The sequence below is a fragment of the Carassius auratus genome, unplaced genomic scaffold (assembly GCF_003368295.1).
Source record: "Carassius auratus strain Wakin unplaced genomic scaffold, ASM336829v1 scaf_tig00216413, whole genome shotgun sequence".
Taxonomy (NCBI): domain Eukaryota; kingdom Metazoa; phylum Chordata; class Actinopteri; order Cypriniformes; family Cyprinidae; genus Carassius; species Carassius auratus.
The window spans coordinates 185,050-208,308 of NW_020528558.1; the positions used below are offsets into that span (position 1 = coordinate 185,050).

Consider the following 23,259-nt stretch of genomic DNA (forward strand, 5'->3'; position numbering starts at 1 on the left):
CTTGTTTTAGTTCCCCATTTCTGAATATTTTGTAGTGGCTGTGTGGAGCAAATAAATTCAAAGATTGTTCGTCTATTTGGTGCAGTGGACTGGAGAGGGTCCGTGTCTTGAGGTTTGCCCTCTTGTAGGAACACGGCTGCAGCTTTGTGCAATTTTTGTGAGAATAACTGCATCTTTAATTTTTTTGCAGTGCCGATCTCTGGGCTCCGAAAGCGGGACAAGCCGGAAAAAGACGAGCAAGGAGTGGAGAGGGTACCACAAGGTCTGATTCCATTTAACACTTATCATACACTCACTGCAGCCATCGTCCAAGCTGATCATGTGTGTTTGCATCTCAGGTATACCAGATGAGCCTTCAGCGCTCAGGCAGACCTCTAAGACCCAGTCAGCGGAGGCAATAATGGACAAGTACAAGTACATCATGGAGAGACGACCCACTCACAGTGATGGGGCACTTGCTGGAACTTATGTTGGACAAGGTTTGTAATATTCATACTATGACATAGAAACACATGAAATTGGTACACACTCTCTTTCTTCAGTATTGTGGAGAAAATAATTAAAAGTATTGATGCTTCTTACAATTTATATTAGACTGATACAGACACTGTAGCTTATCCTCTCAGATAGTGTCCCCTCATTGTCCAATTAATTTTTTTATTATTATCTTTATTTATTTATTAAATACTTGTGTATAATAGCTTTTGTTAGGATCTTGTGCTTAGAATAGCAATGGGGCAAGGAAATCGTTTCCTATAGCTACATAAAGAGTAGCTTGATTACATTTTTTTTTATTGTTTTCCCAATACTGCTTATGTTGCTTCTACTTTTATCCGTTAGACAAAATTGATTAATGAAACTGATAGTCATCTGCTGTTTTGTAACTGTTTTTACAGAGCCTTGTAGAGAGGTAGACAGTGAGCACGATTCCCCTAAAGATGAAGCTCTGCAGAACATCTCTGCAGATGACCTTCCAGACTCTGCCAGTCAGACAGCACCCCCTCAAGACAAGACATTCTCCTTCAGGTCTCTTAGACAAACAAACTCTAAATCAAACTTTTTTTCTCTTGAAAGTAAAATCAGTACATTCTGAAAGTCTAAATCTCAGGAAGCAAAATGGCAAAGAACATTTAACAGAATCAGAATGATGAGTGAATTTTGAACTTATGTGTGCATAATCTGTCTGTTGTATCTCTGCAGTGATATTAAGAAAAAGCTACGCCTGGCGCTGTGCTCTGCAGATTCTGTTGTATTTCCCATCATTCCACCAGCAACAACACGTAATGGTCTCCCAGACCATGCAGATCCCGAAGGTTACTTATTATCCATGTTATTTCCTAATATCTGTTCTTGACTTATGCTTTACTTATTACAAAGTTGTTTCTTTTAGTTTATAATAATAATAATAATAATGAAGACAATAATAAATGAATACTATTTTAATATTGTAATGATTATTATTAACACTTATATTATTTATTCCTATTATTATTTTATAAATTATTATTGTTGTTGTTCTTATTATTATTCCTATTATTATACTAGTCCTGTTTAAAGGGAACCTTTTATCTGAACTAAAGTTTTCGTAGATATGTACTCATGGGGTGAAAGTAGTTGTTCCATAGGTTTTGAGGTTCAAAACGCTGTGCATTTATGGTCTGGCCCCTGTCTCCTCTCTCTCCTCAGACAACGAGATCGTGTGCTTTCTGAAGGTGCAGCTGGCGGAGGCCATTAACCTGCAGGATAAGAACCAGATGGCTCAGATCCAGGAGACTACGCGCTGCGTCAGCCACCTCGACCCCCGCACCTGCAGAAAACTGCTCACTGCCATGGCAGAGGACTACAGGTACACACATTAGTCTCTTATTCCTCTCTCTCTCTTCATATCTGACAAACTTAGTCACATTGGTTCTCTCTTTTATTCACTTCTCTCACACACAACAATGAATCACCATTTATTAAAAGATTGTGCTGACATATTTTTGGGCATGACTCCATCGTGAGCGCTGTGATGGTTTTGTGCACTAGGAAACGGGCTCCATACATTGCCTATCTGACGCGGTGCAGGCAAGGCCTGCAGACATCTCAGGCTCATCTGGAGAGACTCCTGCAGAGAGTGTTAAGAGACAAAGAAGTGGCCAACCGCTACTTTACCACCGTCTGTGTCCGACTGCTCCTGGAACACATGGAGTCAAAGATGCTTGACTTCATCAAAGGTCTGTATGATGAATAAAAAAGTTCAAATGAACAGGTTTTACCTGAAATAGAAATCTTTTTAACTTTATACATGGATTTACTGTCACGTTTGATCAATTTAGCAATCGTTGCTAAATAACTCTACATTTAGTCTTGTTTTTATTCGTCAACAATATTGCATTATACATTTTAATTATAGTACTCATCACATGACCAGCATTTACGTTGCTTGTCTTGTTTTCATCACGTAATAAAGGTTCGTTGATGATGATATTTAGTCATAATTTTTGTTGATGAAAGAAACACTAGCTGTAGCTGTTCAAAAATATTACATATTTTGTTAGTGCAAAATAACATTACCATGCGTATATTTAATTAAACTAAATTTGAGTGCTTGTATGAAATGATGCCATGAAATCCCTGCATTTAAAGAGGTAGTTAATCAAAATTTTAAATTATGTCATTAATGACTCACCCTCATGTGGTTCCAAACCCATGAGACCGTTTATCTTCAGAACACCGTTTAAGATATTTTAGATTTAGTCCGAGAGCTCTCAGTCCCTCCATTGAAGCTGTGTGTACGGTACACTGTCCATGTCCAGAAAGGTAATAAAAGCATCATCAAAGTAGTCCATGTGACATCAGAGGGTCCGTTGGAATTTTTTGAAGCATCGAAAATACATTTTGGTCCAAAAATAGCAAAAACGACGACTTTATTCAGCATTGTCTTCTCTTCCGTGTCTGTTGTGAGCAAGTTCAAAACACTGCAGTGTAATGATATCCGGTTCACGAATAAATCATTTGATGTAACCAGATCTTCTTGAACAAGTTCACCAAATCGAACTGAATCATTTGAAATGGCTCGCGTCTCCAATAAGCATTAATCCACAAATGACTTAAGCTTTTTTACCGTGGCTGACACTCTCTCTGAATAAAACAAACCAATATCCCGGAGTAATTAATTTACTCAAACAGTTCACTGACTGAACTGCTGTGAAGAGAGAACTGAAGATGAACACCAAGCCGAGCCAGATAACGAACAAAAGACTGACTCGTTTAAATCTAAAATATCTTAAACTGTGTTCCGAAGATGAGCGGAGGTCTTATGGGTTTGGAACGACATGAGGGTGAGTCATTAGTGACATAATTTAGATTTTTGGGTGAACTAACCCTTTAAGTCCCTCTCTGTGGTTCTGCAGCATTTCAGGGCTGCACAGCATCTGATGATAAGACAGCAGCCGTGGAGGATTTCCTGCGTTACCTGTATGGAGCCATGGCCCATGATGCCATCTGGCAGTACGCCAGTGAAGAGCAGCTCCAGGATGCCCAGATGGCCATCGAACGCAGCGTCATGAACCGCATCTTCAAACTGGCATTCTACCCCAATCAGGATGGGGATATCCACAGAGATCAGTAAGGAAACTCATAAAACCTTCTTCCTTACTCCTGTTCATTTTCACATTGGGTCTAAACCAGATGTGATGCATTAATCAACCTCCTCTATACTAGTCTGTCTGACGTTTTGTCAGTCAAATGGTTTCTGTCTTTGTTGCATTACACTGGTTATATATGGACTTAAAACTATATCAAAATATTTTCTTGTATTTATTGCAATTAACTAGGGGTGCGCCGATCACGATCGTTATTGTTATTGACCGGCTTTACTGACGAGATGCGCATTAACGATCGGCCGATCGTGATCGGAGCAGCCCTACAATTAATACATTATCAATGATAATAATTAATATTCATATTCAAAAAAACTTTTGTTTGTTTAGAGACAAGTATTATTTTTTACACCCAGTGCAGAAACTCATGCATCACGTTATTAGACCTTACAGTGTTCCCGGAACAAAGACATCAAGCTATAAAAAATGACATCCAGCTATCGCTATAGCTGATTAAAAAGAAGACAGAATCACTTTAACTGACCAGACATGAAAACAATATATGGATTATCTTTATTTTTCAAGCCATCTTGGATATTTTTATAAGAATAAAGTATATTCATAATGCAGTGCTAATCAACTTAGTCTTTATCACTGTATAGAATACTATAAAATATTACGATTTCTGCCTCATTCTGTGATATGAAACCACGTTTCAAACACTCGACTCAATGTTGAAGTGAAGTGAATTTGACGTAGGTCAATAAATCTCTGTTGGACAAAAGGTTTTTAAACAGGCGCAGAAACATGCAAAACTGTGTCGTACACTTGCTACTGTAGTACATTTATTCATTGCACAGTAATAAATAATTTTTTTGTTGCACTGTTCATCCTTGACTAAACCAGTCCCAGATTGTAGAGGCAGCTCCTCATTTAGCGAGAAACTCCTCATCAGTTTCACATCTGCTTTCTACCATGCCTCTCCAAATGGTCACACTCAGAAATATTTCAAGAACTAGGCTTTATCATGAGAAGACAAATTTTTATCATGGGAGAATTTTTACCAGTATATTGCAAATAAGATCTCACCCATTCCTATTTCAAATGGCTGTGCTTTTGTTTATTTGCGCAAGAAAATAGTATGTTAATGATATGTCTCCTTTATTCAAGGCTATTCCTGGAGCACATTCAGCGTCTGTCCAAAGTGGTGACGGCCAATCACAAAGCCCTGCAGATCCCAGAGGTAACCATTTGCACAATGTCTCAAAATATAGCAAGAAACAAAGATGGAAAAATGGCAGTTATAGATCGTTGTGTGTGTGTGTGTGAATCTGTGCAGGTCTATTTGAAGGAGGCACCATGGCCCTCAGCACAGGCTGAGATCAGGACCATCAACGCCTATAAGACCCCACGAGATAAAGTACAGTGTATCCTCCGCATGTGCTCCACAATTATGAACCTGCTCAGCCTGGCCAATGAGGACGCTGTACCCGGGGCTGATGACTTTGTCCCAGTGCTCGTCTTTGTCCTGATTAAAGTGAGTTAAGAGACAACCTTAGAGTGTTAATGTTCATAATTGTGTTAAGCGTGTTGTGCATTCTGTACAGTAAAATTATAATTTCTGATAGTTGGCTGGCACTAAGGCCCATAAGCTTTGTTGTCTTATAAGTAATCAAATATTCTTTGGTATTTAATAAAAATATCTCTTTATACGTTTATTAAATAAATTCAGTTTGTTCTGTAATCACAACTACAGTACATCCATAACACATAATGAATTTATTAAACTGCTTAAAGATGTAAGCAACTGGCAGTTTCATAAGAGTTTCACAAGAAAAAGAAAATCCTGGAATGTTTTCCTCAAAAACCTTAATGTCTTTGCAACTAAAGAAAGACAGACATGAACATGACATGTCAAGAGTAAATTATCAGGATATTTTTATTCTGGAAGTGAACTAATCCTTTAAGGCTAGTTTTATATACTTTACTGCTCAAATGTTTTGGGGTTGCTCCAAAGTTTTTTTTTTTTTTTATTCTCTCCAGGCTGCATTTATTTGATCAATACAGCATACAGTAAAAATGTAAAAACAAATTAAATCTCTTTACTGTCTCTCTTGAGCAATTTCATTAATTCTTGCTGATATTTATTTCTTAAAATAAAAAAAGTTACAAACTTTTGATCGCTAGTTAATGTGAAAACAGTTAATGCACAGATCCTAATGTTAGAGTTCTTTTGTTTGCTTTGATGTAAGTTTTGTTATTTTGTGCAGTGTACTTTTTTTTTTTTCACCCCATACCTATTTGTATTAGTTATGCACACACCCACACCAGATTTTCTACTTGTAAGTGTGCTTGAATGTGTAAGCATGCACAATGTGGGTGGTCAGATGTTAACTCGTACATTAATTCCCCCCTTTCGCTCGTTCTCTCCCTCCCTCCAGGCAAACCCTCCCTGCCTTCTGTCCACCATTCAGTACATCAATAATTTCTACGCCAGCAGACTGAGCGGGGAGGAGTGCTACTGGTGGATGCAGTTCACTGCCGCCGTGGAATTCATTAAAACCATCGACGATCGCAAGTGAAGCAGAACAGCCACCTGTATGGACAGACTGTAGGAAGGAGAGAGAGAGAGAGAGAGGACAGCGCGGGTGACTACTCTCCCCTTCATCGAGAACGCACAGTGTGGCATCGCCTCGGTCTGTATAGTTGTACATAGAGGCAAAAACACTTCAAGTTTAAAATCGATCAAATATTAGATAAGATCATGACAGGTTTTACTGCGCTGGGGTATTAAACAAATGTAAACAAATAATGCGGCAGGTGGTAACATTGCCACTCACTACTGATCTCGCTTATAACCCACGTGTTTTTCTGTATTACTGGGGAGGTGTTGGGACTTAGAATCAAATTTTATATTAAACACAGATTTAGCAAGTAATTAGCTCTGTTAAAAAATACCTATCAAATGAAAAAGGGACCAGGAACTACCTGCATCGATCATGTGTCGGGGCGCTTCTGAGGGGTCCTCCTTGTATAAACCGTGCAATCTCACCCTGTTCAAAGCTAACGGTCACATGCCGAGTCATATCAAAGAACGCATCACTATAGATGCTGCCAGTGTATCAATGTTACAGTTTATCAAATTAAACATGCCATTATTTTAATAGGGCAGCTTGTTCTATGAATGTAAACAGGTGTTGTCATTATTGTACATTCAATCTTTCCTACGTTTCCCAGACAATTTGGAAATAAGGGCCCACATATTTATATAAAATAAAATGTATTTATTACCTAACTCCTGTATTTAATGTTTTATTATATTAACTGACTAGTTCCATGAATTCGTTGTTGGGCAGATGCACACGGTCCGGTCGAGGAAACAAGTTCTAGAAATGTCCAATCTCGCAGAGAGCTGCTAAAACAGGGTGTCTTCACATTAGCGGATAGAGTTGTAAATGAGTGCCTTGCAGATATTCGCAGTAACACTTGATCTTTTAGTTTTGGTGGATTTTCTACCACATTTCGGGGTTTCTTGCATCTTCCTTGAAGTGAGGAAGCAGGAGTCAAGCCTGGCTAAACGTCACTATGCTATTAATAACAAACCTGAAAGAAAAAGTACAACTTGCCAAGTAGAAACACCCCCCACATTTGGTCGTTCAGTATGTGGATTGTTATTTGTGTTGAAGAGGTGGAGAATTGGCTGCTGGTTCTTACAGTATGGTATGGTGTTGTTGAGTTTGCTGTTGACCTTTTCTTGTCTTTAAAATCCATGTATTGTTTCAAGAGTTTTACTTTTGTAGGATTAAATCACTGTTATTTTTATAACGCAGTTCCCAAGTTAAAATATAAGTTTGTAGGAATATTTTTGTGTAATTTAAGATTGTACCTTTAGGTGTAAAACAGCTTGTCACTGGGATGGACACCATGTTTACCACTAAAAGGTTCATAGTAGCACCGTAAATATACATATTAGTACTATAAGGTACTAATACACATATATTGGGGGGTAAGGTACATAAGAGGTACCCTATATAAGTACTGCCCCAGAGACAAGCCATTTTACCTCTAAAGATATAATTTCTTCATTTTTTTTCTGACAGTGTTTTTTGATCTTAGATAGCAAAGAACATTTTAACACTGTGGCATCATCATCAATGCTAGTGTATTGATGTTGAGGAGAATATATGTATTGATACAGGCTTCCTCGTGTCATAACCCCGTCACAGCTAGCACATATTCTTCATAAGTTTTTGCTGTACAGTAGATATCAAATGAATAACAGCACAGTATATTATTTAAACAGGAATATTTAATATCATGCTCTGTGTTATTCTTAAATGATCTTTATTAGATTTAAATTCCCCACTAACCTTTGCACACGAGTAGAACTAGGGCAAAAAAGAAGTATCCTTACTACTTTACGTGGTTGTCAAGAGTTTCCCGCTTCAGATCTGGCTTCAGTGTTGCTCCTTTACATCTAATAGCAAACCCTGAGGGTTTGGTGTCGATTTTGATTATGGTGTTTGAAATATAGTAGATGCACTTAGAACAATTAGTTCTACCTCCAACTTTGTACATAAATGGATGAATAACATGTTGCAGTATGCTCTTTTCCACTAGCTTTTGTAGCCTTTAGAGCTCTGCCAGTTACTACCATGTATCTCTCTCTTGCACAAACTGTAATACAAAGAGCGTCAGCTACAAGACTCTTAATTTGCAGATAGTCTGTATAATATAACATTTATATTCTATATAATAGATCATTTATATTTTATATAAATGTTATAACAAAATACATTTGTCTTTACTCGTTCATTTTTAAATGACCTGATCTATTTGTTTTGTTTTGTTTTGTTTTTTTTGTCCTTTTCAACATTTTCTGTAATGTGGAATCGGGTTTTATTGATTGAACGTCTCAAGATCTCGAATGGTTCAGACTGTCAGACTATTTTGGTCTTATATGTTGATGTTTTTGTGTATAAAGCCTGTCCTAAGGGTTGCGTAGCTTCGGGGTTGTGTAACCTGTGGCAAATATTTGAATCTATTAATTTTGATTTACATTTTTTTCCGACGGAAAGACGGGTGTTTTTGGTCTTCTGCATTTTACTGGAAGAAATAAAAGGTGATGGCCTCAATGTGCAAATATTCTAACCTAAAACTAATTCCACAATCTTGGAGATTTTTGATCGGATAATTAATTAAAGCAATGAGAGCATTTAAATAAGATACACTACTATTCATTTGATCATTATTTTAGCAAAAGTGACTCCACAATGATTTCCTGGTGTAAACAGGGTTTTGGGGTAATACACAGAACTGAACTGGGTTAATATCAGGATATTGCCTGAGAGCAAGGCGTTGTACTCAATCTGTATTAAAGACCTTTATAATTCTTCCCGTACCTTGTTGGTCCACTGTTTTGAAGCGCATGCTAAGAGAATAATGGGTAATGGGCCTGCATTTGTAAGCTTATTCACATGGGCTCCTGTTGGGAAGGCATTCTGTGTGTTCTAGTATTGGGATTTTAATATAAACCTGTACATAATTCTTAAAAAAAATAAATAAAGACTTTATGTGAATATGAAATGTGTGTTGTCCTTATGTCTATGCTCTAGCTTTCTTTCCTTTTTTTTTTTTTTTTTGAGATATAGTTTTTTTAATTGCGCTGACCATAACCTCCTGAAGTGGCCAAGGTCAGATGGTGGAAATAATTTATTCGGCATCGATACGCTCAAACTATTCATCTCTGAACGGTTGATCAACAAGGAAGAACCTGCTTAAAAAAAAATATAGGCATTCTCTCCATCTCTACACACACTGATGTCTGTCTCCACATCGAGCACGCCACTGGACTTGAATATGACGCAACAAATAGCAAAAACAGCCCCTGCACTCGACACTCATTTAATTACTGATTTTCTTTTTTTCTGTGTAATACACTCTCGTACACCTCCAGTGCTCTAATTGTAATCTTTCCATCAGAGGAAAAGAACACAGCGGGGTGCCTTTGCTTCTCTTGATGATATCACTGATTGTTCATTTAAATTCAAATTTGGCCAGAAAAAGGGTAATTAGTTGTATTAATAACCTGAAATGACTCCCTCGATTGGAGGTGAGATGGGTTTTGTTTAGGTTAGATCGGGTGGATATCGGCAGCCCGCTGTGTGAGATGGAGGCCTTATTGGTGAAACAGGCTAGTGATATGAATAAACTTTGATTATACAACACGGGGTCATTGCCCCACATCTAAACACATTTGGCAGTCCTCTGGTTGTGTTACTGTCATTTATCCGTTTGTAAACAAAGGTTATTGGGGGGTTGCTGGTTTTATTGTGCATGCTGGATTTGGGAATGGGTCTTGTCTGATGCAACTGTGTTACATATTGAAGTCAGATTGTTGCATGAAGATCTAAACAGCCTGAGGGCCAAGCCCAGATGGCACTGAAATCACAGATCATCAGTCCAGTGAGGCTCACACATGGCTACACACACACACGCACAGAGACAGAGACTACTCAGTTAAGGTTGTTTTTTTTATATATATTATATGTTTATGTAAGGCCTGCTTTATTCACATAATTTGTGATTCACATGCAGCTATACAATCAATACACTCATGGGTCATCCACCTTTAAAATAGGCTACTTTATGTAATATACCCAATATATCACATACAGTATGCATTCAGAAATGCTGAATTATGAACAGTTTCAACATCTGTTTTATTTGAAATTTGTATCGTGTTATTCCAGCCTCAGAGTGTGAAAGTGTAATGAACACGTGTACTAATACGAAGCTGCGCCAGTTGCTCTGAATCATTTGCGATTGATGGAATATCATCAGCCAATGTTCAGGTAAGGCCTCTAATACAGTGTTCGAGTGAGTGTCATTCTCGTCGTGACCGCTAGATGGCAGCCGCGTCATTTGCGACCAGCGCTTCTAAAGTCGCCGAAACAAAGAACACAATTAGAGACTGTAGATAAAACACACAGCATTTTGTGAAACCTTCCTTTAAAATGCATCTTTTAGACAGAGTAATGCTAAAAATTACAAATGGAACGTCTACAAGATTATTTAAATTCCCAAATGTTAATAAACAACAATGTAAAACTTTGCAAATTTTTAGCCTATTTTAACGTTTTACATATCACTTACAAGGAAACAAATTCTTAAGAAAAGAATCCATAACTTCTTCAGCATTCTTTTATACTATTCTAAAATAAAAAGTGGGAACCTGTGGCTCTTAGGCTACTTTTGAGAAATATTTATGGTCCCCGAATAGCTTCACAAGAGCAAAAAGTAGAAATAAAAAATCGTGCTACTCAAATAATAAGAAATTAAGTTTATGCTCTTGAAACGTTAAACTTAAAATCACAACTCTTTATTTGCTCTTGTTTTATTAAAGTTCTTTTATGAAACGAGTTACTGCTAATGTAGAGGCAACATTAACCAGTGCATATAATCGATAACCAGAATAACGGAAGTCTCATAATCTAAACTGGTTATAATTCAGTCAATTAGATTGCGTAACACAATTCTGCTGATGCCCACAGGTACCTCAATTGTAATGTAATGAAAAAATCACTGACTTTTACCTTCCCATAAGCATGCTTGCATAAATTCATTTTCTCTGTCTGTCTGCACACAATAAAAGTTCTAACACAACTGAAGCATTATTGAAACATTAGAAGATGAAAAAAAAAAAAAAAAAACATCTCTACACAGGCGAGAACAAACAAAACAAGGCAGCAGCATGTCAATTAAATTAAAGGGGGAAGCTAAATGAACAAAACGTCAAATGCACATATTAAAGCTAAATGAAATAGCCCTGAGGAGCCTGCGAGACATGCAGATTAGAGCTCAGGAGGATCCGCAGGGATGTAAATAATGAAACCCAGCTCAACCTGCACACACTGGGATTGCAGCATGGACACGAGAGACTTTCAGCATCCCAGAAAAAAGGGTCTTCAGTGTCTGTAATGCAGCTTTCTGCAGTAGATAAACCTATTATATGATACTACTTATGGAAGATTAATAACGTTTTACAGATCTTGTAAGAATATTAGGTGTTTCAGCTCCTAAGTAATGTCTTGTAATATACTACACGACTTATTTTTATGCCCTGTTTTGTTGCAGTTAGCAGAGAATATCCTCTTTAAAGTCAGCAAGCATTCACATTTTTACTTGCGTAATGTGATGTATTTAAGAGTGAAACAGACCATCAGGAAAAAATGTAGAGTGGGATTTATTTTATTTATTTATTTTATTTTTAAATCTCAGTGGTTCTCCATCTTTTGGACTCCAATACAATATTTGAAGGCCCTCCTATCTAAGATGATATGAACCTCTGGTACCTTGGCTGTAATAAAAATAAACTAATCAGATTAAATGTTAGTTCAGTGCAATACATCTTTGTGTGTGTGTGTGTGTGTGTGTGTGTGTTCTATTTGTTAATATAATCTAAACAAATTCTCATTATTATTATTATCATCATAAAAATCAACCTGATCTGGGATTACAGATTAGCCAATCTAAATATTTTATGATTTATTAATGCGTATTGTCTCTAGTTTATTTTAATTTTTTTATTATCTATCATTATAATAATAACAATATCATTATAGTTCTTTTTATTTATTATATTATTTAAAAGCCCTTGCATGTAATGTGTTAAGCTAGCTGAGACTTGTTATAGGACATATATATCATTGCTCTTTTTGTTGTTTTTGATTGCTTCCATTGTCCTCATTTGTATGTTGCTTTGGATAAAAGCGTCTGCTAAATGAATAAATGTAAATGTAGTATAAATATGTTGGTTTGATGGTAAAACAGGGTGATTTGAATCAGAACTGAGCCAGACCTATTTTAGAATTTGCTAAAATAAAACTATTTGACTATTATCCAATAGCCTCCAAGGCCTAAATCATCAGAAAAGGAAAGTAATTTCAGAGTAAAAGCAAATTATCTATCTATCTATCTATCTATCTATCTATCTATCTATCTATCTATCTATCTATCTATCTATCTATCTATCTATCTATCTATCTATATATATATATATATATATATATATATATATATATATATATATATATATTATTTTGGATCCCACACAGAGACATTCATACAGGTTTGGAATGACAGGAAGCTGATAAAAGATTTTTGGGGTGAACTGCCTCTTTAAGATCCCTTTTTGTTAGTGTTCACCTCAGCCTATAGAATGCTCTTCTCAGATGTTGATATATTTGATCTCAGACGTCTCTAAAGTCCACCAGTACGATCAATCAGACATGCATCATCTGTAGCCAATGGCTCCTTCTGAGTGAGAGCGATCTGGCCTAAGTATGTATGCTTGACGCCTGCTTTACTGATTTCTGTCAGCATTAATATGAAAAATGAGCTCTGAGCTGTGCCACTGATATGCCAAAAGAAACTACATTGACGGGCACACAGTTTTCCGGTATCAGATAGCTCATCTACACTGATGTGACTGCTCTCAGTCATGCTGCCTTGTCCCTCAAGCAACAGGTGACAGAAGTTACAAGCAAATGTGTCTCCAGCCACAGCGGCCCTCCTATGAGGACCTGACCCAGGGCAGGCTGTCTGACGACGTGCCTGATGGAAAAGTGAGTTGTCTCGACTCCCGACACGCAATGAGCAGAGAATGTCAAGTCACGTCATCATCGGAGAAGAGTTTAATCCACGTTTGAGGAAAAAACAGTTGTCATTGCTGAAGAGATCTGATCGCAAAACAATATGATAAAATGTATAGTTTATATCTACATCTATATATATATATATACACATATATACATCTATATATATAGCATGGTTTTAATGGACTATAACAAAGCAACAAAATATGTTAGGGCAAAATAAGTGACAGTTTGTAGTGTCTAAAATGAACTTTATGCCACTGATGAACGTTTTGGACATCCATGTTTCTTACTGACCATGAAACTGTATTGTATCATTATTTTTTGATATTCTACACCTTTTTATGCTCACCTGTAGGCTGTATTTATGATCACAAATACAGTAAAAGAGTAAACAGTATTATCATAGGATATTACAGTTATTACAATAATATAATTTAAAAAAACCACTTTCTAGTTTAATATATTTTAAAATGTCATTTATTCCTTTGAGGGAAAAGCTGAATTTTCATAATCAGTTACAGTCTTCAGTGTCACATGATACTTTAGAAATAATTCTAATATGCAGATCTGCTGCTTGAGAAACATTTATTATTATTAATATTATTATTATGAATGTTACAAACAGTTGTCCTGCTTAATGATTTTGTTAATACCAAGATACAAATGTATTTTTCAGGATTCTTTGAATGGAAAGTAAAAAAGAACAGCATTTATTTGAAATAAAAATCTTTATAATAAATGTCTTTACTGTCACTTTTGGTCATTTGTAATGCAAAATTTTTTTTTTTTGATCCCAAACCTCAAAAAGAAAGAAAGGCCTACAAGCCAACTGGCAAGTATTTATTTATTCAGCTAAAATTATTTGTTTACTACAGTTTAACTGCCAAAGCCTTGTCTAAAGGCCTTGCTAATATTAAAGCTATGTTACAGGGTAAATAAATTTAACATTTTGAACCTCACTAAACTAATATTAAGATTCATGTTTTAACCTCTGCTATTCTTAAACTTAGTTTAAATTACATCCTGCTACTTATGCGTGTCATCAAATCCTTCCAGGTGAGAGTTCCTGTTCCCCATCTCTCCTTTTTTTAGATGCCCTAGTTCTTTTTCCTCTCTCCATTTCTCTCTTCTTCTCCCCTGGTTGCCTGAATTATACACCCTGCAGGTATTTAACACAGGCTTGACTTTTCTGCTGTGCAATGCTGTTTTACAGGGCACAAGCATTAAACAGGGCTGGTTCTGGCTTCCCTGCCATGCTTGTCAGCCCAGCAGGATAACAAAGGTGAATTTGCTCTATATTAAAGAGGCTCTTGTTGAAAAAGTGCTGTGTGATAGTGGCACCATGGTCCAGTTCAGACCAGTGTCCTGCTGACCATTAATGCCCCAACACTTATTCTCATGTGCAGGACTGCTGAACAAAAATGGGTAACACATACACTTTTAAAAATAAAGTTTCTATATTGGTATTGATGGTTCCATGAAAAATCTTGCAATTTTGCAAAAGGTTCCTTATAGTAGGTTCTTTAGATCCCTTTTTAGGCTTCTTCATGCTTTCTATTGCATTAATCACTAACTATTGGAACCTGTATTTTAATGTTTTAAACTATTGACTGAAAAGTTATTTGGGGAATCAAAAAAGTTTCTTTAATGGCATCACTGCAAATTGCATTAATTCACAAATTTATTGGAAATAGAAATCTTCTGTAATATTAAATGTGTTTAGTGTGACTTTTGATCCATTTAATTAATAATTGAAAAAATAAAATAAATAAATAAATAAAAAAAGGACAACAACCTGAGTTTTACTCCAAAACAATGAGTGGGATGATTATGATGATTTTTTATTATTTTTTTTCTACATCATGATGGACACTTTATTCACAAATGTATTTGTAATGCAAATCCTATTATTATTATTATTATTATTATTAATAATAATAATAATAATATATTTACTGTTACTTTTGATAAATTTATCAAGATTTATTTCTCACACACAAGTTATATGACACAATAAGGAGTGAAATGTAGGTCCGGCATACTCTTTTTAAACTGTCAAAAAAGAGAAAACTAAATACAAATAATGGAATATAATAATAATAATAATAATAATAATAATAATAATAATAATAATAATAATAATAATAATAATAATAATAATAATAAAAAGAAGATAATTAAATACAAATAATGAAATATATCAAACTACAACACAGATGATGTGTAGAGATGATACAAAGAAACTGCTACACAGATGATGTGCAGAGATGTAAATGATGTGCAGTGAGGAGGAGTTGCATAGTTAGGTTATCTTGAAAAAGTGCATCCTTTTAATGCAGATTTCATGTCATTTCAGGAGATTTAATGCATCCTTGCTGAATAAAAGTATTAATTCCTTTACTTATTACTGCAAAGCAAAACTGGACAACACAGTCTTCTGTAATATTGTAAATGTCTTTATTGTAAATTTAAAAAATAAATATAAAAATAAACACAGCAAAGAAACTTTTTTCTCAATGTCATGATGTCTTCACTGTAACTTTTAAGCAATTTTATACTTAATGCTATTTACTGCAAAACAAAACTGAACAAATAGCAATTTCTACCAAAACCATGTGTGCCTTTTTTTCCACGTCATGATGGACACTTCCTTCGCAGACATCTGGGCACATAAACGCAACAAAGCAGGTTACAGATTGCATGTCATTTCAGGAGATATTGCACTAAGATTAATACACTATGCTTGTCAACCTGTTTAGCAGGGAGGCCATTTAAATTGAATATTGTCATGGATATAGAAAAATAGCATTCCACAGAAGCCCAGTGAGGTAATTCGATTAGGCTTCTAAAATGGGAAATATAACAGGAACTAGCTCACAACTCATACAAATCTGATTTAAAAAGACATTAATAGAGAGGCCTAATGGGAAAAATGCCAATTAAGCATTGACTGCCCTGAAATGATTGTTCTCAGTGTTAAAGAAGAGATGTGTATGTTTGTGCATGCACGTTCCCGAAGCAAACGATTTGAGAGTGTGACCTCAGCCCTATGTGACATATAAGCCTCCACAGGCGCTCTCTCTTTCTCTCTCTGTCACACAGCTATAGAAACTCGCCCATGGAGGGGACGACAATGCTATATATTAATAGATGGTTTTCAGAAATAATAAAAATAAAAATAAAAAATACCTCTCCACTATATCTCTCCCACTCCATCCGGCCCCACGCTGACAAACTACATTAAGAGGTGCATGCAGAGAAAGAGCGAATGAGAGAGAGGATGCAATGGAAGAGATGAGACGCCGTTGCTCTATTGAAACAAGGTGCAGCCTAAACTGATAAATTGCAGATTAAATGACGGCCACACTTCACTTGCTCTCTCCCATCATGCACACACACGCGGTGCCCTCCTTAATTTCATGCATTTCTGCTATTTGCAACCTTCTTGGCCTGTCAATTCTGCCTAATAGCAAGAGGCACTAAAACACCAGGGCCTGACAGACTGGGATCAAGAATGATGAACATCTCTTAGCAGTGAAAGACACATCTCCTCAGTCCTGACTTCAATGGATGGCTGAAACTTTTCATGCAGGAATGTTCTCATAGAAGAGCTCTAGATGACAGTGCAGACAAGGGCCATGTTGACACTTCTGGGTTCTGAAAAGTAGCAGAGAGCGTCAGACAAATTGGTTTTAGTGATATTATAGTTATAGTAATTCTTTCTTTTGTTTTATGTAATGATGCCATCTTTGACAATACATTTAGGACATTTCTACAAATGCACACTAGTGTTGTTTTTGTAATATGTATATACTATGTAATATATATACTATCATAGTATTTAATACATTTTAATTTTTACGTTTTAGTAATTATGTTGTTTGCTTTTGTTATTTGTATTAGTTTCTCACTTAGATCAGACTAAAGGGGCAGGGGTTGTGACTTTTTGGAGAGACACTGATTATATGATGAACTAGTTACCATTCCTTCAGCATTTGCTGTTTTAGTAAAGATGTTCTCATTAAAGAGTTTCTACCACTAATATGACTGACTTCCTAGACATGCCTTAAAATATTCCTCCATTTTGTAACAATTTTATCTAAACTAATGGAAAGACATGATTCTCATTTCCACAAGTTGCCCCCACCCCTATGACTAGAAAAAAAGTGCAGGAAGATATGAAACAGGGTCATTAAAAACCTTAACAGTGAGTAGATGCTTGTCTTCCATGGGTAGATTTGTATTGTATATTCTAATTTTAATGCCTGAAATCAGGGAAATAAGCATTCCCATGTAAATGTATTCATGGTGAGGGAGAAGGAGTCTTAGGAGGGTGCACTAAGATCTGCCAGATAATGCATAATTTCAGAGCTGAGACCTTCATCTCTGCATCAAGCCTGGTCATTAAATGCTAAAATAATGGAAACCTCGCAGCTTCCTCAGCCTAATTGCCTCCTTCTCTAGAACTGCATTCTCAAGACAATAATGATGTAGTGTGTCTGTAGTACCAGCTTTTCTTTTTGAAGCTAGTAGCACATTATGATGGCTGGTAGGCTGCTGTGAAAAAATAAATAAAAATTGCTTGCTGCTGTAGCTAGTTTTAGTCCAGCCAGCAGGGGGTGCTCATTTCCTTACTTGTGCAGGTGTGTCTCAATAAATTAGAATTTTGTGAAAAAGTTCATTTATTTTAGTAATTCAACTCAAATTGTGAAACTGGGGCAGCTGTGGCCTAATGGTTAGAGACTAGTTACCAGAAGGGGGGGGGGGGGGGGATGGGGGGGTTCATTGAAAATGAACAGTGCTCTCCTCCACTCTCAATACCCATGGCTGAAGTGCCCTTGAACAAGGCACTGAACCCCCAGTTGCTCCCCGATTTCTGGATATATAGCTGCCCACTGCTCTGGGTGTGTGTTCACTTCTCACTGCTGTGTGTGTGTGTGTGTGTACACTTGGATGGGTTAAATGTAGAGCATCAATTCTGAGTATTGGTTACCATACTTGGCAAATGTCATGACTTTTCTCGTTATGTATTTATGTATTAAATACATTCCAAAAGACAATTACTGACACCCTTCACAAGAAGGGTAAGCCACAAACATTCATTGCCAAAGAAGCTGGCTGTTCACAGAGTGCTGTATCCAAGCATGCTAACTGAAAGTTGAGTGGAACGAAAAAGTGTGGAAGAAATAGATGCACTACCAACCGAAAGAACCACAGCCTTATGAGGATTGTCAAGTTAAATCGATTCAAGAAGTTGAGAGACCTTCACAAGGAATGGACTGAGGCTGGGGTCAAGGCATACAGACGCCTCAAGGAATTTGGCTACAGCTTTTGTATTCCTCTTGTTAAGCCATTCCTGAAACACAGACAACGTCAGAGGCCTCTTACCTGGGCTAAGGAGAAGAAGAACTGGACTGTTGCCCAGTGGTCCAAAGTCCTCTTTTCAGATGAGAGCATGTTTTGTAAAGTCTGGACTTTTTGTTCCTAAAGTCTGGAGGAAGCGGTGGAAAAGCTCATAACCCAAGTTGCTTGAAGTCCAGTGTTAAGTTTACACAGTCTATGATGATTTTGGGGTGCAATGTCATCTGCTGGTGTTAGTCCATTGTTTTTTTGAAAATAAAAATCACTGCACCAGTTTACCAAGAACTTTTCGAGCACTTCATGCTTCCTTCTGCTCACCAGCTTTTTGAAGATGATGATTTCATCTTCCAGCAGGATTAGGCACCTGCCTACACTGCCAAAAGTTCGTTAAATGGTCATGGTGTTGGTGTGCTTGACTGGCCTGCAAACTCACCAGACCTGAAACTCATAGAGAATCTATGGGGTATTGTCAAGAGTAAAATGAGAAACAAGAGACCAAAAAATGCAGATGAGCTGAAGGCCACTGTCAAAGAAACCTGGGCTTCCTTACCACCTCAGCAGTGCCACAAACTGATTCTCCATTCCACGCTGAATTGTGGCAGTAATGAAAGCAAAAAGAGCACCTACCAAGTATTGAGTACATGTACAATAAATCAACATACTTTCCAAAATGCCAACCATTCACTAAACATGATTTTATTTATTGGACTTATGAAGGCTATTTGTTGAGAATTGGTGGATTTTTGTTAAATGTGAGACAAAATCATCACAATTAAAATAACCAGATACTTAAACTACTTCAGTAGTGCACTGGATTTATTTAAAACACGAGTTTCACAATTTGAGTTTGAATTACTGAAATAAATGAACTTTTCCACGACATTGTAATTTATTGAGATGTGTGCAACAGTTTTAGCACAAGGAATCAGACATCAAAATACAAAAAAGAAACAACCTTTTGATAAAGCATTAGACCGGCACCTGTAAAAAAGAGCATTGTTCATAGTTTCTGTAGATATCACAATATTTTTATATCTTGAATTCTTATGGCCAAAATAACCATGATAAGAAAGATCTAATATTGTGATAGTCTTAATTGGAATGTAAGTTTTTTTTTTTATTTGGCAATATGTTTTGGCTTCAAAAGTTCCAAAAGTGCAATCAGTCAGCGCTGTAAAACTAAAACAGTAGGCAGCAGGGCAATACTGAGGTTGTGAGCTCGAGCCTCAGCTAGAGGAAGATTTTAGAAAGACATTTTGGAAGCAGTGGAGTTTGAAGCATAACATAAATAATCAGTTGGCAATTAGATTCCTGCTATTACATAGAAGAAAGCTCACGGTGTAGTTTTGAAAATCAGTCTAACTAAAGACCATAGTGTTCAGTAATATACATTTCGAGTCGAGACCTCCAAGAGTGCATTCGGTCAAAAGCTACAATGGCTCAACTATTCATGGCTTAATATTAAAGATTGGTTGAAGATCAGATGTCTATAATCAGTTAGTATTTGGTAATATGTGTTTGAGTCAACAGCTCCAGTAGTGCAATCGGTAAAAAACTACAATGGCGAACTAAGATGTCAGCTCCAGTGGACGCAATCGGTCAGCGCGCGGTACTTATAAGAAAGTATTCAGCAGAGCAATGCCGAGGTTGTGAGGTCGAGCCTCACCTGGAACAAGGTTTTAGAAAGCGAGACATTTCAGTAGCAATGGAGGTCACAGCCTAACATATACAATCAGTTGAAATCAAGATTCGTGTTTTTACCTAGAAGAAAGATCACAGTGTAGTTTTGAAAATAAGTCTGATTAAAGACCATACTGTTAAGTAATATGCGGTTGAGTCACCAGCTCCAGTAGTGCATTCGGTCAAAAGGTACAATGTCTCAACTAGTCATCAGCTCCAGTGGAGCAAGCGGTGAGCGCGATGCTTATAAGACAGTAATCAATCAAACAATCAATCACCAGCTAAGGTCATGGCTTAATATTAAAGACTGGTTGAAGAGCAGATGTCTGTAATCAGTTAGTCTTTGGTAATATGTATTCGAGTCAACAGCTCCAGTAGCGCAATAGGTCAAAAACTACAATGGCGTCGAAGATGTCAGCCCCAGTGGCGCAATCTGTCAGCGCGGGGTACTTATAAGACAGTATTCAGCAGAGCAATGCCGAGGTTGTGAGTTCGAGCCTCACCTGGAGCTAGGTTTTAGAAAGCGAGAGATATTTCAGTAGCAATTGAGTTCATAGCCTAACATATACAATCAGTTGAAATTAAGATAATAAATATACGTTGAAAATCAGATATCTTTAATCAGTTAGAAGAAAGTTCACAGGGTGTTCTGAAAGATGACTCTCATTGAAACCAGCTTAGTAAAGAATGCCCATCTTCAAGCAAGGTTCTGTCACCAGCTCCAGTGGCATCAGCGTGCGTTACTTATAAGACAGTAATCAGCTGGTCAATGTAGTCAGCTCAAGTAGTGCAATCGGTAAAAAACTACAATGGCGAATTAAGAAGTCAGCTCCAGTGGCGCAATCGGTCAGCGCGCGGTACTTATAAGACAGTATGCAGCAGAGCAATGCCGAGGTTGTGAGTTTGAGCCTCACCTGGAACAAGGTTTTAGAAAGCGAGACATTTCAGTAGCAGATGAGGTCACAGCCTAACATATACAATCAGTTGAATCAAGATTCGTGTTTTTACCTAGAAGAAAGATCACGGTGTAGTTTTGAAAATCAGTCTGATTAAAGACCATACTGTTCAGTAATATGCGGTTGAGTCAACAGCTCCAGTAGTGCGTTCGGTCAAAAGGTACAATGTCTCAACTAGTCATCAGCTCCAGTGGTGCAAGCGGTGAGCGTGATGCTTATAAGACAGTAATCAATCAAACAATCAATCACCAGCTAAGGTCATGGCTTAATATTAAAGACTGGTTGAAGAGCAGATGTCTGTAATCAGTTAGTCTTTGGTAATATGTATTCGAGTCAACAGCTCCAGTAGCGCAATCGGTCAAAAACTACAATGGCGCACAAAGTTTTAAGCCCCAGTGGCGCAATCGGTCAGCGCGCGGTACTTATAAGACAGTATTCAGCAGAGCAATGCCGAGGTTGTGAGTTCGAGCCTCACCTGGAGCAAGGTTTTAGAAAGCGAGACATTTCAGTAGCAATGGAGGTCACAGCCTAACATATACAATCAGTTGAAATCAAGATTCGTGTTTTTACCTAGAAGAAAGATCACGGTGTAGTTTTGAAAATCAGTCTGATTAAAGACCATACTGTTCAGTAATATGCAGTTGAGTCAACAGCTCCAGTAGTGCGTTCGGTCAAAAGGTACAATGTCTCAACTAGTCATCAGCTCCAGTGGTGCAAGCGGTGAGCGCGATGCTTATAAGACAGTAATCAATCAAACAATCAATCACCAGCTAAGGTCATGGCTTAATATTAAAGACTGGTTGAAGAGCAGATGTCTGTAATCAGTTAGTCTTTGGTAATATGTATTCGAGTCAACAGCTCCAGTAGCGCAATCGGTCAAAAACTACAATGGCATCAAAGATGTCAGCCCCAGTGGCGCAATCGGTCAGCGAGGGGTACTTATAAGACAGTATTCAGCAGAGCAATGCCGAGGTTGTGAGTTCGAGCCTCACCTGGAGCAAGGTTTTAGAAAGCGAGAGCTATTTCAGTAGCAATTGAGTTCATAGCCTAACATATACAATCAGTTGAAATTAAGATAATAAATATACGTTGAAAATCAGATATCTTTAATCAGTTAGAAGAAAGTTCACAGGGTGTTCTGAAAGATGACTCTCATTGAAACCAGCTTAGTAAAGAATGCCCATCTTCAAGCAAGGTTCTGTCACCAGCTCCAGTGGCATCAGCGTGCGTTACTTATAAGACAGTAATCAGCTGGTCAATGTAGTCAGCTCAAGTAGTGCAATCGGTAAAAAACTACAATGGTGAACTAAGATGCCAGCTCCAGTGGCGCAATCGGTCAGCGCGCGGTACTTATAAGACAGTATTCAGCAGAGCAATGCCGAGGTTGTGAGTTCGAGCCTCACCTGGAGCAAGGTTTTAGAAAGCGAGAGATATTTCAGTAGCAATGGAGGTCACAGCCTAACATATACAATCAGTTGAAATCAAGATTCGTGTTTTTACCTAGAAGAAAGATCACGGTGTAGTTTTCAAAATCAGTCTGATTAAAGACCATACTGTTCAGTAATATGCGGTTGAGTCATCAGCTCCAGTAGTGCGTTCGGTCAAAAAGTACAATGTCTCATCTAGTCATCAGCTCCAGGGGTGCAAGCGGTGAGCGCGATGCTTATAAGACAGTAATCAATCAAACAATCAATCACCAGCTAAGGTCATGGCTTAATATTAAAGACTGGTTGAAGAGCAGATGTCTGTAATCAGTTAGTCTTTGGTAATATGTATTCGAGTCAACAGCTCCAGTAGCGCAATCGGTCAAAAACTACAATGGCGTCGAAGATGTCAGCCCCAGTGGCGCAATCGGTCAGCGAGGGGTACTTATAAGACAGAAAGTTCACAGGGTGTTCTGAAAGATGAGTCTCATTGAAACCAGCTTAGTAAAGAATGCCCATCTTCAAGCAAGGTTCTGTCACCAGCTCCAGTGGCATCAGCATGCGTTACTTATAAGACAGTAATCAGCTGGTCAAT

At 37.3% G+C, this 23,259-nt stretch overlaps 1 protein-coding gene and 2 non-coding genes across 10 annotated transcripts in view; all 3 read left to right on the top strand.

The window, feature by feature from the left end:
* gapvd1 (GTPase activating protein and VPS9 domains 1) overlaps positions 1–9,170 on the top strand; it is a 39,934-nt gene extending 30,764 nt beyond the window's left edge. For 7 of the 8 annotated variants that reach the window (XM_026263069.1, XM_026263072.1, XM_026263073.1 and 4 more), the window contains 10 exons: positions 191–262; positions 339–479; positions 897–1,026; positions 1,201–1,313; positions 1,687–1,846; positions 2,029–2,216; positions 3,396–3,609; positions 4,755–4,827; positions 4,924–5,121; positions 6,026–6,207. In XM_026263069.1, the coding sequence (XP_026118854.1) occupies positions 191–262; positions 339–479; positions 897–1,026; positions 1,201–1,313; positions 1,687–1,846; positions 2,029–2,216; positions 3,396–3,609; positions 4,755–4,827; positions 4,924–5,121; positions 6,026–6,166 (1,430 nt within the window). In that variant the 3' untranslated portion in view covers positions 6,167–6,207. Of the gene's footprint in view, positions 1–190; positions 263–338; positions 480–896; positions 1,027–1,200; positions 1,314–1,686; positions 1,847–2,028; positions 2,217–3,395; positions 3,610–4,754; positions 4,828–4,923; positions 5,122–6,025 lie in introns of all 8 variants that reach the window. The other variant, XM_026263070.1, reaches the window with a different exon arrangement.
* A 12,459-nt stretch (positions 9,171–21,629) lies between these two features.
* trnai-uau (transfer RNA isoleucine (anticodon UAU)) lies at positions 21,630–21,723 on the top strand. Its single transcript has 2 exons — positions 21,630–21,667; positions 21,688–21,723. It is a non-coding gene; the product is annotated as a tRNA-Ile (tRNA).
* Positions 21,724–22,557: 834 nt separating this feature from the next.
* On the top strand, positions 22,558–22,651 carry trnai-uau (transfer RNA isoleucine (anticodon UAU)). The gene is made up of 2 exons: positions 22,558–22,595; positions 22,616–22,651. It is a non-coding gene; the product is annotated as a tRNA-Ile (tRNA).
* Positions 22,652–23,259: the final 608 nt, after the last annotated feature.